The following is a 14,934-nucleotide window of genomic DNA, read 5'->3' as shown; positions in this document are numbered from 1 at the left end:
ACTACGCACGAACAAAAAACGAAACATACTAACCGATTCATCGTCATTACAAAGTTCAAATAACGAAAACTTTTCCTTGAAAAATCCACAGGAGACACGTTTTACATTTTCTAACTGCAGTTCAGTGTCACATTGTGTCGCAACACATGTACATACAACGAGTCCTGTCACAAGTCTGCCGACATTTATTTTTCTATCGCTCATCATTTGTTCTAATACATAATACAGCGCTTCCGAAGAAATATCTTTACACAATTCTAACACATTAAAATTGTTTTCCAACTCTTTACAAGCACGAATAGTACTCTGGAGGATGGGTGAATCCAAAACAACTAACCCCGTCAATTTATATTCAATGTATGCTAAAACCACTTCCTCTAAATCAACCATAACGCTCGACAAACAATTGATAATGGATGTAATGGTCAAGAAAGTTACAACTTAAAACATTTATTTTTGTTTTTTAAAAAGAAGTTGTAACATAGAAACTAATTTTGTCAGGAAATGTATTTTTATCATTTATGTGGTTTATTTGTGTTTAGAAAGTTACAACATTAACATTTAATTTGGTCAAAAATGTGAATATACGGAGCCGATATTCAGTGTCACATTGTGTCGCAACACATGTACATACAACGAGTCCTGTCACAAGTCTGCCGACATTTATTTTTCTGTCGCTCATCATTTGTTCTAATACATAATACAGCGCTTCCGAAGAAATATCTTTACACAATTCTAACACATTAAAATTGTTTTCCAACTCTTTACAAGCACGAATAGTACTCTGGAGGATGGGGTGAATCCAAAACAACTAACCCCGTCAATTTATATTCAATGTATGCTAAAACCACTTCCTCTAAATCAACCATAACGCTCGACAAACAATTGATAATGGATGTAATGGTCAAGAAAGTTACAACTTAAAACATTTATTTTTGTTTTTTAAAAAGAAGTTGTAACATAGAAACTAATTTTGTCAGGAAATGTATTTTTATCATTTATGTGGTTTATTTGTGTTTAGAAAGTTACAACATTAACATTTAATTTGGTCAAAAATGTGAATATACGGAGCCGATTGTAATTTTTAATCCTTAGTATAGTGAGAGATTTTATAAACAAAAAAAGAGCGAACGGAAATTAATGATTGCAGATTAGACATATAGAAATGGATTGAAATTGGAAATCCACATGATCAAAGAAAAGAAACCCATTGTTTCGACAGAAGCTAATGACATTTACAAAGGATGACACAGTTTGAATAGAGTAATTACCGTATAACATAATTAAATTTTACACCACCAATACTACCGGGGTGTTTAGGATCGTAATATACTTTTCTTAAGTACTCATCCATACTCATTACCCTCAATCACCCAAATGAAAACTTAATAAATAAATCAAATACTTAAATAACACGCAAAGATCAAATTTCATTTTCGTTGTTGCTTTTAAAAGAAAAAACACAACCTTTATTTTAACACACATTCTATTTCAATATATTTTACAACCATAATAATAATAAACTTTACCGAAAAGAAATAAGAATTATAAAAATTTATAACATTAATTAAAAAAAAAAAAAGTGTTAAGATAATATTTAAATTTGTACAAATTACAATTGGTTAAGAATCTTATTAAAAAGTTCTGAATCATTTGTAATCAACTTTATGGCTTTATCGAACGCATCAACATTGATACAACGTAAATGAAAGTAGTTTAGCGCCCATTCAAAATGGGTAGCGCTATTGTCCACAAGTTTCAATGCCAGAATTGGTCGAAAAAATGTTAGCAGTTGTTCATATCTTGAGCCGTGAAAGTTATAACGTTCAACCATGTCATTCAGAATGAATATAAATTCTTCTATGAAAACCTTCTCAATTGTTCTCATTATTTCATTGTACTCAAGTTCGGTAGTTTCTTTCTTAATCTCCACCTCCAGCACAGGGTTCAGGTACTCTTCTGTAAACACCTCATCTTCTACCTCATCTTCTACATCGGCTTTTCTTGCCAGAAATAGGTGGTAGTCACCTACCGATGACGTGTCGTCATATACAATTCTCTCCTCTTCAGAAATTATTCTCGATCTATAATGTTCGTCTTCTTCAGTATTAGATATATTATTTAAATCAACGTTCATTGGAGGTGGGGGTTGAATCGCCAGTAAACACGTCATATCCCCGGCCATCTCTTCCCTCATCTCTTCCTCCTCCTCTGCTGTAAAATAGGCACCAGTCATAGCTAGTATGTCTTCGTCTTCAAATTCTGAATCACTGCTTATATATATAACTTCTTCTTCGACATCAGAGTCCATAGTAAGATCAATGATTTCAATCACAGAACCCATAAGTAACTAGTTGTTGGTTTTTTTGGTCTGTCTTGTCGAGCTCTGTAGCGTTGTAGAATGATGTAAATATTACAAAATAATCGAGAGTTATATACAGTGAAAAGCGCTGTGTTCCTTTTGTTTCATTAAGTAGCTTCCCCAATGTCATTGAATTTAAATCATCATTCCGTTTTTCCAAAAGATTGCATTGTAATTACGGGAACTGTTTTAACCAATCGTAATTGTCATTCTGGTAACTTTTTTTGGTCCGTGATTCTAGAAACTTAAAAATGAGTACTAATAGATAAGTTCAGCGTTCAAGTGATCATCTTACTTAAAAATATATAAATAAAAATAATTATAACTTAAACTAATAACTAACTACTGAACTAATTTACTTGAATTTAAAATCCTAAGAATAAGTAAAAAAAAAAAAAAAAAAAAAATTAACATCTAACGACAGAATTCATTTTTTAAAAACATGCACAGGTGTTTTCAGTTGTAAATTTGTTTAATTATGAACAGAGAAAAATAAATTTATTTATATCACCGCGATAACCACTTCTGTATTTATTTTATTTTATTGTCGCGGTGATATAAATAAATTTATTTTTCTCTGTTCATAATTAAACAAATTTACAACTGAAAACACCTGTGCATGTTTTTAAAAAATGAATTCTGTCGTTAGATGTAAATTTTTTTTTTTTTTTTTTTTTTTTTTTTTTTTGTTACTTATTCTTAGGATTTTAAATTCAAGTAAATTAGTTCAGTAGTTAGTTATTAGTTTAAGTTATAATTATTTTTATTTATATATTTTTAAGTAAGATGATCACTTGAACGCTGAACTTATCTATTAGTACTCATTTTTAAGTTTCTAGAATCACGGACCAAAAAAAGTTACCAGAATGACAATTACGATTGGTTAAAACAGTTCCCGTAATTACAATGCAATCTTTTGGAAAAACGGAATGATGATTTAAATTCAATGACATTGGGGAAGCTACTTAATGAAACAAAAGGAACACAGCGCTTTTCACTGTATATAACTCTCGATTATTTTGTAATATTTACATCATTCTACAACGCTACAGAGCTCGACAAGACAGACCAAAAAAACCAACAACTAGTTACTTATGGGTTCTGTGATTGAAATCATTGATCTTACTATGGACTCTGATGTCGAAGAAGAAGTTATATATATAAGCAGTGATTCAGAATTTGAAGACGAAGACATACTAGCTATGACTGGTGCCTATTTTACAGCAGAGGAGGAGGAAGAGATGAGGGAAGAGATGGCCGGGGATATGACGTGTTTACTGGCGATTCAACCCCCACCTCCAATGAACGTTGATTTAAATAATATATCTAATACTGAAGAAGACGAACATTATAGATCGAGAATAATTTCTGAAGAGGAGAGAATTGTATATGACGACACGTCATCGGTAGGTGACTACCACCTATTTCTGGCAAGAAAAGCCGATGTAGAAGATGAGGTAGAAGATGAGGTGTTTACAGAAGAGTACCTGAACCCTGTGCTGGAGGTGGAGATTAAGAAAGAAACTACCGAACTTGAGTACAATGAAATAATGAGAACAATTGAGAAGGTTTTCATAGAAGAATTTATATTCATTCTGAATGACATGGTTGAACGTTATAACTTTCACGGCTCAAGATATGAACAACTGCTAACATTTTTTCGACCAATTCTGGCATTGAAACTTGTGGACAATAGCGCTACCCATTTTGAATGGGCGCTAAACTACTTTCATTTACGTTGTATCAATGTTGATGCGTTCGATAAAGCCATAAAGTTGATTACAAATGATTCAGAACTTTTTAATAAGATTCTTAACCAATTGTAATTTGTACAAATTTAAATATTATCTTAACACTTTTTTTTTTTTTAATTAATGTTATAAATTTTTATAATTCTTATTTCTTTTCGGTAAAGTTTATTATTATTATGGTTGTAAAATATATTGAAATAGAATGTGTGTTAAAATAAAGGTTGTGTTTTTTCTTTTAAAAGCAACAACGAAAATGAAATTTGATCTTTGCGTGTTATTTAAGTATTTGATTTATTTATTAAGTTTTCATTTGGGTGATTGAGGGTAATGAGTATGGATGAGTACTTAAGAAAAGTATATTACGATCCTAAACACCCCGGTAGTATTGGTGGTGTAAAATTTAATTATGTTATACGGTAATTACTCTATTCAAACTGTGTCATCCTTTGTAAATGTCATTAGCTTCTGTCGAAACAATGGGTTTCTTTTCTTTGATCATGTGGATTTCCAATTTCAATCCATTTCTATATGTCTAATCTGCAATCATTAATTTCCGTTCGCTCTTTTTTTGTTTATAAAATCTCTCACTATACTAAGGATTAAAAATTACAATCGGCTCCGTATATTCACATTTTTGACCAAATTAAATGTTAATGTTGTAACTTTCTAAACACAAATAAACCACATAAATGATAAAAATACATTTCCTGACAAAATTAGTTTCTATGTTACAACTTCTTTTTAAAAAACAAAAATAAATGTTTTAAGTTGTAACTTTCTTGACCATTACATCCATTATCAATTGTTTGTCGAGCGTTATGGTTGATTTAGAGGAAGTGGTTTTAGCATACATTGAATATAAATTGACGGGGTTAGTTGTTTTGGATTCACCCCATCCTCCAGAGTACTATTCGTGCTTGTAAAGAGTTGGAAAACAATTTTAATGTGTTAGAATTGTGTAAAGATATTTCTTCGGAAGCGCTGTATTATGTATTAGAACAAATGATGAGCGACAGAAAAATAAATGTCGGCAGACTTGTGACAGGACTCGTTGTATGTACATGTGTTGCGACACAATGTGACACTGAATATCGGCTCCGTATATTCACATTTTTGACCAAATTAAATGTTAATGTTGTAACTTTCTAAACACAAATAAACCACATAAATGATAAAAATACATTTCCTGACAAAATTAGTTTCTATGTTACAACTTCTTTTTAAAAAACAAAAATAAATGTTTTAAGTTGTAACTTTCTTGACCATTACATCCATTATCAATTGTTTGTCGAGCGTTATGGTTGATTTAGAGGAAGTGGTTTTAGCATACATTGAATATAAATTGACGGGGTTAGTTGTTTTGGATTCACCCATCCTCCAGAGTACTATTCGTGCTTGTAAAGAGTTGGAAAACAATTTTAATGTGTTAGAATTGTGTAAAGATATTTCTTCGGAAGCGCTGTATTATGTATTAGAACAAATGATGAGCGATAGAAAAATAAATGTCGGCAGACTTGTGACAGGACTCGTTGTATGTACATGTGTTGCGACACAATGTGACACTGAACTGCAGTTAGAAAATGTAAAACGTGTCTCCTGTGGATTTTTCAAGGAAAAGTTTTCGTTATTTGAACTTTGTAATGACGATGAATCGGTTAGTATGTTTCGTTTTTTGTTCGTGCGTAGTTTAACTAATATTCTTAAATTATTCATTTTATTTATAATGCGCGTGTTTCGTTTACTAATTTTTTTTTTTTTTTTTTTTTTTTTTTTTTTTTTTCGTTCAGAATTTGTTTCTGTGTAGGAAGGGAGATGTTTTTTTCAGAGTAGTAGCATTCTTAGTGACTGGTATGGTGTTAACGCTTGTTTTTCGTTGAATTTCTTCAGATGTTTCCTCTAGTCATCAAAACAAATTATCATGAACACAATATTGTATTGATCTCTCTAATTAATTTTAGATGTGTTATCATTTATCTAAAATGTATATTTCTCAATAATAACCATTTACTTTATAAATTTGGTAAAAATACATTTATAATATGCCTTCTTATTGAAAGTGTCGTTACATACCGTGCGTCTCAAATTTGTCTTCTTTTGTGTGCGTTTTTTTTTTTTTTTAGCAGTACGTATTGTGTCTTTCTTAAAAGATTTAAAATTGAAAACACGTAGAAAATGAAATTCATTTTGAAATAAAGAAATTGTATTTAAATTTAATAAGTCTATGCTTTATACATTTTGTATGTTTATTTTTTTGTAATATCACTTATTATATATAAAATATAACTACTGTTAAAAATACTACTGTTTCAAATACAAAAAAAAAAAAAGTAAACAGAATATTTTTTAATCACATTCATTTGTGTTTTTGCAATTACATTTAACAAATTCAAAAACTTGTTTTTTTTTTTTTTTTTGGTATAAATAAATTAGAAAAACATCATACAGGAGTTAAATAACACGCAAAGATCAAATTTCATTTTTATTGTTGCTGTTAAAAAACAAAATTTATTTCAATACACATTCTATTGCACTACACTTTACAAAACATAATAATAATACTTCAACAGAACAGAAAACAAATTAAATTAAGTCAAGAAATAAATTTACCATGAATTAAAATAGGAAAACTACTTTTACAAATTTACACTGACATAAATTAAGTCAAAACATAATTAACTTATTTCATTAAACAAATCTATTGCAATACACATCACAAACATAATAATAATAATTCAACAGAAAAAGAAGAATTAAATTAGTTGTTGTTATTTTTTCCAGGGCCGATTCCTTGTACCATGCTACTAATTATTTCAAAATTTTTTACAATAAATAAAAAAGGAAGATACAAGAAATGAATTGTTAAAAATAGTTTTTTGACAGCCGCCAATAATAATGTATGCTAGGTAACCATTACATTTTGATAAAACACAAATACATGTAACTATTACATTTAGAACAATTGTTCATGAATTGTTGCTAATAAGATTTGCGTTCTAAAGTAATCCTGACCTTTTCTCATCTTTTAATATCTCTAAATGTCAGATTTATTCTTGGTAGTTTGATGGATGGTTTTTTAGGCAGCGAATGGTACCAATACTCGTTAGTTGGATAATTCATCAATAGTAAGCTACCGTGTTTAAGATCAACATTTACTGGTTCAATACTTCTTTTGTGTCTCATTCCACGTGTAGCACCATGGCGAAATCTAAACAATCGTGTTTGACCTAATGAAATGGACGCAATTGAACTAAATTTATTGATATCTTTCTCATCGTCTTTATGTTCACCAATAGAATCATTACCGTCTGCATATCTAGTAAAGAAACATAAATTAAAATAAAAAAATTGTACTGTAATTTAAGCTAGAAAATAAATATCCTTTTTGCACTTAACTTTTTAGTATAAAAACAATAAACCATACAACATAATTAAACACAGTTTTGTGCAGATAAAAAAAGTGAGAGATTCTAATAGATGACGAAAAGACTGATTACTGATATTGTTCAATTATACAATCTTGAGAGTAAAATTGAGAATAAATCAAATGTACAAAATGTATAAACAATGTAGCCATAAGGAAGCTTTGCATTATTTAATTATAACAAATATAAACATATATAGATATATAATAAATATGTACCTGTTAACCAAAACAAAATTGAAGTAGAACCCTGTGACTTCTTTCAAATAATCTCGAAGATCTTTCAGGAACGGTGGCCATGGCAAGGCTGGCACTATATTGCCTGAATATGTGTATGTTAAACCCGTATCACCATAAGAAACCTGTCAGAGTTGAAAGATACTATTAAAAATGTTTCTCTTATGTATATACAATTATAATCAGTTGGATTCTGGTTAACTGTTAATATTCTGCTGCATAAAACGAAAACAGTGCTGTAGGCTTGGTTAACTGTTATTCTGTTGCATAAAACGAAAACAGTGCGGTAGGCCGGTAATTAAAATGTAAAAATGCATCTTTTTAAACGTAATAGTATGTAGCCTACATTAACGTCATGAAACCATGAAGAAAAAATAAAGAGAAACTAACCTGTTTTCTAGGTATATTAAACCATCTACCAAACACTTTCACCTTTGCAAGATCACCTGTAAAATATTCAATCTCTTCCTCACATTGTTTATACAAAGTATCAGCTGAGCTTTTATCAAGAAGTTGAATGTAATCACAATCTAAATTTTCTCTCGATATTTTGTGCACTGGAAACTTAAAATATGGGGAAATCATCTGCTGCTTATCTGATTTGATTAGCTTCCGAGTGAAATCTATTTCATTACTTTTACGTGCCTCTGTTGGTTCCTTTGTGTAGTCATCCTTTACCTTTTCAGAAGGTACGTTGCATTCTGTGGATTTTCTTTTGGAATGAGTGAAACCAACTGTTGGTTTATAGGCATTCATTCTGGTAGAGCTCTACTGAAATGTCTATTTTGACTACAACATTATACACAATTTACCCATATATTTATACACACTAAAATAATTTATACATGATGTCAGTAGCGTCCCTCTTTACCCACCTTTTGTTTTATTTTAAAAGGAAACAAAGAAATCTTTTCGTAAACGTAACCAATTTAAATGAAAATAAAACTAAACATCATAACGGCACACATTAAACTTTAATATGTCAAACACCCCCCGAGTCACTGCTTTTCAATTTCTTCCCCTTTGTTAACAAATCCGGAAGATGATTAATTACCTGTCGGTAAAGTTCAATCAAGACATACTTATTATTTAACTTCATTCATATGAAATCACCAATATTTAACTTCATTCATTCTCATCTTTTTGTTTTAGTCATTGTTATAATACCCGGATCAAATAACTTATTTTGTTACGTTGATTTAATTAAACCAGGTGCATCTGTTATTGTACACCCTTTTTAAAATTACCGCCAAGTACATGACTAATTCAAATCTTACAACAATCTTTAACTTCCTTAACCTATTGTCTTATACTATTCCCATTGTTAACCATTGTGTGAAATGATATTCTCTATTGTCTTAAACTATACCCATTGTTAACCATTGTTATAAAAACACCTGGCGGATATTACGTAATCAGGAAAATTCATTTTGGGCTGGGCTGAAGTACCTTTCTTTCTACTAATTCTTAATTTATTATGTTTCATCTTGTGGATTTATTTAGTAAATTGAATTTAAAGTGACGTAAAAATCAATATTGGCACCGATGTTGCACATTTTCACAAATGGTGGAACTACTGTGAATAAAATTGACTTAAATGATAATGTACCGTAATGTTGTCAGTTTTAAAAGGTTATATGAACCACTATTATAGATTTAAAATATGACATTCCTTTCATTTATATTTGAATCCAAAGAAAACCCATAAAATAAATGATATAAAATAAAAATACATTGAAAGATGTGGTTACGGGTTAAAGTCGTCACTAAAGTCATAAAGCAACACATCTTGTCCCATGCTGCAGTCGACGACATAGACTATGTGATCTCGAGAGTATGTTATTTATAGCAGATGAGATCTGACGTAGTATTGCAACAATAACATTAATGTTCAACTATTTACATTCTGTCACGTACCTGTATCCAAATCAGTATAATGACGCTTTAAGTTTTACTCGACGAAATATTTAAACAAAGTCATAAAATTATTAAAATAACCTGTGATATTTGGGAGGATAATGTTACTAAAACATTTGCTGAAGACATGATTGATCACATTAAGAAAACATTAGTAGGTATTATATATACCGCCAGTGACCTTATGTCTCTTTGTAGTATAAATTAAAATTGATTTGACGCGAGGAATGGTATACATTGTAACTCTGTAAATTAATATTACATTTTATATTAGAGAAACATGAAGAAGGAAACATGAAAAATAACATAAATATTGTTTAGAACATGACAAATGTTGTTTTAATTTAAATAAATAAATCTATACTGGATATCATTGTAAGAACACCGTTAAACACAATCTTTTCTTCAGAATAGTCCTATGTACGTAACATTTTCCAAAAGCAGACATTTTTTGATACAAAGTATTTTTATAGGTTTGTGGTACGTCTATTTTGATATATTTTCCATTTCACATTATTATAAAATCACTTCCCTTTTTCCAAATTCACAAAGGACAATAAATCTCCCAAAAATATCCGTAACTTGTCAAGTAATATGATATGACCAATATTAATATCTGACATTTAAACTTTGAGGTTTATTAAAAAGTATTTTTGTCGTTTTGTCATTGGTGTATTTATAAAATTCTAATCAAAATCTGTGTCATCGACATCCCGATATAGTGGTCTTTCAAAGTTTGAAATAATGCCCAATAATATTGAATTGCTGTAGCATATTAACGAGTTTCTTCGAAGAATATGTGTAATTATAAGATTATTATGAGAAGGTAAAAGTTATACTACCACCTGTGAGCACATAACATGCGGTGTTAAGTCAAATACATCTCTCTGAACACTCGTTTATCACTGCTCAACTTCTCTCTGATGCTCCGACCTTAAACAAAGTAATACATGCCTTTTGACATAAAATAGTCTTGTAATTTATGACTAGCGCCTTTAGTTAAGGCATTTTAAAAACAGTTTTAATTCCGATCTATCCCCGTCGAAGTTGGTTGCTATGGTGCTAAGAAACATTGGTTCCAATTGGTTGCTGAATTCTTACATGTTTTGTGGAGTAAACACGAATCATGAGATGACTGTGTGCCTAGTCTGCTAAATATATATTTTTGATTTTTGGTGGTAGATTATACTAGGAAGCTAATATTTTATTAATTATTTCAATTCGACGGAAATATAATTATGAAGAAACGTTGAAAGGAGATTTGAAGACATGTTCGTTCATCTCAAAATGGAAGGATCTTGATTGGACAATATCGACAAACATTCTTTTTTTGACAAATGTAATTGACGTATCACATTAATAGTCTATTTATCATCAACTTTGCATATATAAAATATGTATATGCCTAACTAACTTACATAGGCCTACCTTGTGGTTGTTTGTACATTTGTGATTGAATCAAGACCACCATGGATTATATGAGTACCGTAAGTGTTTGGAATAATGAATCTCAAACTACTGTGGAAGATGGAAATGGAATGAGGCCTATATATACAATTGTCTTGACATTATGTCTGTGTTTATTGGCAATTACCGGATTACTTGGAAATGTTCTCGTCATTGTTGCCGTTTGTAAAACGTGTAAACTTAGAACGGCAACAAATTGGTTCATCGTTAGTCTGGCATGTGCAGATCTTCTAGTATGCGTTGTGATTATACCGTTTGCAATAACGTTAATCGCGTTTGGAAGGTGGGTGTTGGGAACTGTCATGTGCTATATCTGGTCTTCTTTAGACATAATGTGCTGCACGGCATCAACTCTAAGCCTATGTGCCGTCAGTCTTGATCGTTACTGGGCGATCTTAACTCCACTAAGATACACGTCGTCAATGTCATTTAGACGTTATCGACTGATGATCATGTTTGTTTGGATCTTTTCGTCCGCTCTTGCAATGACGCAGTTGTTGTGGGTTCTTCTCCCAAAAACCGTGACTGTATCCGAAGAACAGTGTACCTACTCAAATAGTAAACCGTTTAGATTGTATTCGAGTGCTGCGTCTTTTTTCATTCCAATCTCAATTTCAGTGTTTCTTTACTGTCGTATATTTTCTGTGGCTAGACGTCAGGCAAGACGTATTAGTATACAAGAGAATGTTCGGAAACCTGGAAGGAACAGTGCTCAGACAGACGTCATTGAACTCCAACCACACCGACATGTCTCCATCATAACAGACGTGTTTCACCAAATAGATCCAGAAGTTGACAATACACAAACAAATGATACTAAAGACAGTTTACCCAAAAGAACAGTCAGAAGAGCTCTTTCTGTAATTTCATCGGATAAAGGTTTAATTTTATTGAAATCTCGAGATTGGAAAGCCTTAAAAACCGTTGTCGTGGTCATCGGCGTGTTTATTTTATGTTGGGTACCATTTGCAACAACTTACGTACTAGAGGTATTTTGTTTGAAGTGCGAATTCTCTTCGACATTGCTGTCTCTGGTTCTTTGGCTGGGATATGCAAATAGTGTCGTTAATCCAGTTATCTATGCTTTCTTGAACAGACCTTTTAGAAAAGCATTCAAACGCCTGCTTTTTAGAAAATACCGATTTGGCAGCAATGGATCAATTCCAAATGACTCAAATGAGAACAAGGTTTAACAATATTCTTATCTCTGATGTTTAAAAAGTTCCTAAAGCTGAGTGAGTGACTAGCTTAGTCTCCCGGTACAAATCTTGGTGGGCCTGCTAGACTCGGGTACAACCCTTGGTTAGAGGCTGAATACAGAGATTAATCCCGGGTACGAATCATGTATAGGGCAATTAATTTATTTGAAATAAATTTCTATATTTTATGAGAACATTAAATGTTTGACAGTAATGTAATATGTATATTGCAGGCTGCCAAATAAATCTAATAATTTAACGTGCGTGTGAAAATGCGTGTCCGCGACAGTCCGAAACTAAAAACAAGGCCTATGTACATAAAACGATTATTGTAAAAGTTAGTTTAGAAAAAGAAGGAAGAAAGAATAGAATGTTCGCATATGTAAGTAGTAACTTAGTATACTACCATACCGTATTAATTTCATAATACATTTATTTATATGGGTCTAGTTACAAAGCAGTGGTGTCGATGAGTTATATAGGCATATTGTTGTTTACGCTAAAAATATAAAAACTTATCACGAACGTGAATATTAGGGTTAAAAAGTTAAATGTTTACGTGTCATGTTTGCTTTAAATAACACAATAAGAAACGATGTATATTTAGCACAAAATTAGTTCGTACTTAATTATAGGAGGCTTATTAAGACAAATCCTGACATCGAGTCACAGCAAGGATTTGAAAAATAGTTTGCCCTTTAAAGCACACTTTCTATGAAGAATAAAAATATTCTTCATAGAAGTGTGTCTTAGTGTGGGCCTATATACATAAGTGTGTCTTAGTGTGGGCCTATATACATAAGTGTGTCTTAGTGTGGGCCTATATACATAAGTGTGTCTTAGTGTGGGCCTAGATACATAAGTGTGTCTTAGTGTGGGCCTAGATACATAAGTGTGTCTTAGTGTGGGCCTAGATACATAAGTGTGTCTTAGTGTGGGCCTAGATACATAAGTGTGTCTTAGTGTGGGCCTAGATACATAAGTGTGTCTTAGTGTGGGCCTAGATACATAGGCCTAGGTGTGTCTTAGTGTGGGCCTAGATACATAAGTGTGTCTTAGTGTGGGCCTAGATACATAAGTTAACGTTTATTTACATTAATTATAATTCAGTTTGAAGAAACATGAATAAATGATTGATTGTGTATAAATAAATCGATGTTTTGTACATTTTGATTGCATCTAATGTGAGGGGAGGGGTATATGTCTTAAATTCGTTTTATGATCCATGCAATAGTCCACCCCTTTGCGGTAAGTTCGACCTGATTTGCAATGTAAGTATGAGTCGATGTTTTCGCTCACATTAATAAAATGGTTGATATCAACTGCTTATCTTCAAATAATATATAGATCACGCTGTTTTAACATTTTTAAGAGATACTAACAACAATGGCTTCGTAATTATTTATTAATCTGTCCCATTCAATGTTTAAGCAGGGCATAGTGGGAGGTAGATTCCAAGTGCACAATACACTCAGTCTATCGAATGTCAGAAGTACTTACTGGCGACTACACAACCTTCGCCAAACAACCAATGCTCATAACTTCAAGATGGCAAAAACTGAATTTCAAAATAGAATAGTTGGGGGTAGGTTATAATGTAGAAAGAACAATGGGCAAAATAATAGGCTTAATATGTCAGACTATCATTAGTATTGGTTACATTGTCGGACTTGCTGAATCCAGTCTCCTATTCACACACACATAAATAACCACACACTTATCTTCCGTACTATAATATACTATAAAATTGTCACACTATCAAGTTATCTAAAGCTCTGTCTCCACTATCAAACTAGTTTGACAAAAAAGTGTGATGTGCCCTAATATGGTAGTGATATTATGTAATTGTGTTCATATATGGGCACATCACATTTGTTGTCACATAAAGTTTGATAGTGTAGACAGAGCTTAATCCGTTTGTTTTCATTTTTAACTGTCCAGTAAACCGAATTGTGATATATAGACAAATACATTGGAATGTATAGGCTATAATGGTTGAAATGGTGGAATTTGTATTTTGTGAAAACCTCAAAATGAACCTGTCGGAACTAAAAAGGAGAAAAACAAGCAACAATGTCCCATTATTATCCTGTTTTACCAACGGACTAAGCATGTTTTTTGTTAGAAGTTGTCCCCTATTTAAGTTAGAAATGTCATGTCACAACCTTTATAGTATCTATGAGAAAGATTGGTTAACTGAATGAAAATATATTAAGTACAAATGATTGTCAACCTATTTCTTTTTCTCTAAATATACAAAGTTCATTTTATTTAGACTATCGGTTACCCTGCTGGAGCACAAGTACCAAAAATAACTTAATAAATCAAGTTATTTACAATCAAATAACTATTTTCTTCAATTGCTGAAAATGTAAACTCGAGAAAAAGATGGGTCAAGTGAACCATTGGGAATATAAAGAAGGGGGTTGAGAGGAAATAATGTGCTCTAACCCTAATGAATATTGGAAAGACTATTAAATGCGAAAACATTGTGTAAATTTAGCAACAGTGAGTATGTGTACAAACAAATGTAACACTATTACGTTGTTTCTAAATATTAATATATGCATACATTTATAT

At 31.4% G+C, this 14,934-nt stretch overlaps 1 protein-coding gene and 1 pseudogene across 1 annotated transcript; one reads left to right on the top strand and one right to left on the bottom strand.

Moving 5' to 3' along the window:
- Positions 1 to 7,128: 7,128 nt before the first annotated feature.
- LOC144838405 (DNA oxidative demethylase ALKBH2 pseudogene) lies at positions 7,129 to 7,539 on the bottom strand (annotated as a pseudogene).
- Positions 7,540 to 10,892: 3,353 nt separating this feature from the next.
- Positions 10,893 to 13,423, top strand: LOC144838448 (putative G-protein coupled receptor No18). The gene has a single exon (XM_078693815.1). It carries the CDS (start codon positions 11,158 to 11,160, stop codon positions 12,346 to 12,348), a length of 1,191 nt encoding a protein of 396 aa, XP_078549941.1. The 5' UTR covers positions 10,893 to 11,157; the 3' UTR covers positions 12,349 to 13,423.
- Positions 13,424 to 14,934: the final 1,511 nt, after the last annotated feature.

This window comes from Antedon bifida, chromosome 3 (genome assembly GCF_963402885.1).
Source record: "Antedon bifida chromosome 3, ecAntBifi1.1, whole genome shotgun sequence".
NCBI lineage: Eukaryota > Metazoa > Echinodermata > Crinoidea > Comatulida > Antedonidae > Antedon > Antedon bifida.
This window is presented reverse-complemented; position numbering and strand designations above follow the sequence as displayed.

Bases quoted from the DNA above. Each gene is read 5' to 3' on its own strand.
- LOC144838448 (XM_078693815.1), top strand. From the start codon at position 11,158: ATGGATTATATGAGTACCGTAAGTGTTTGGAATAATGAATCTCAAACT.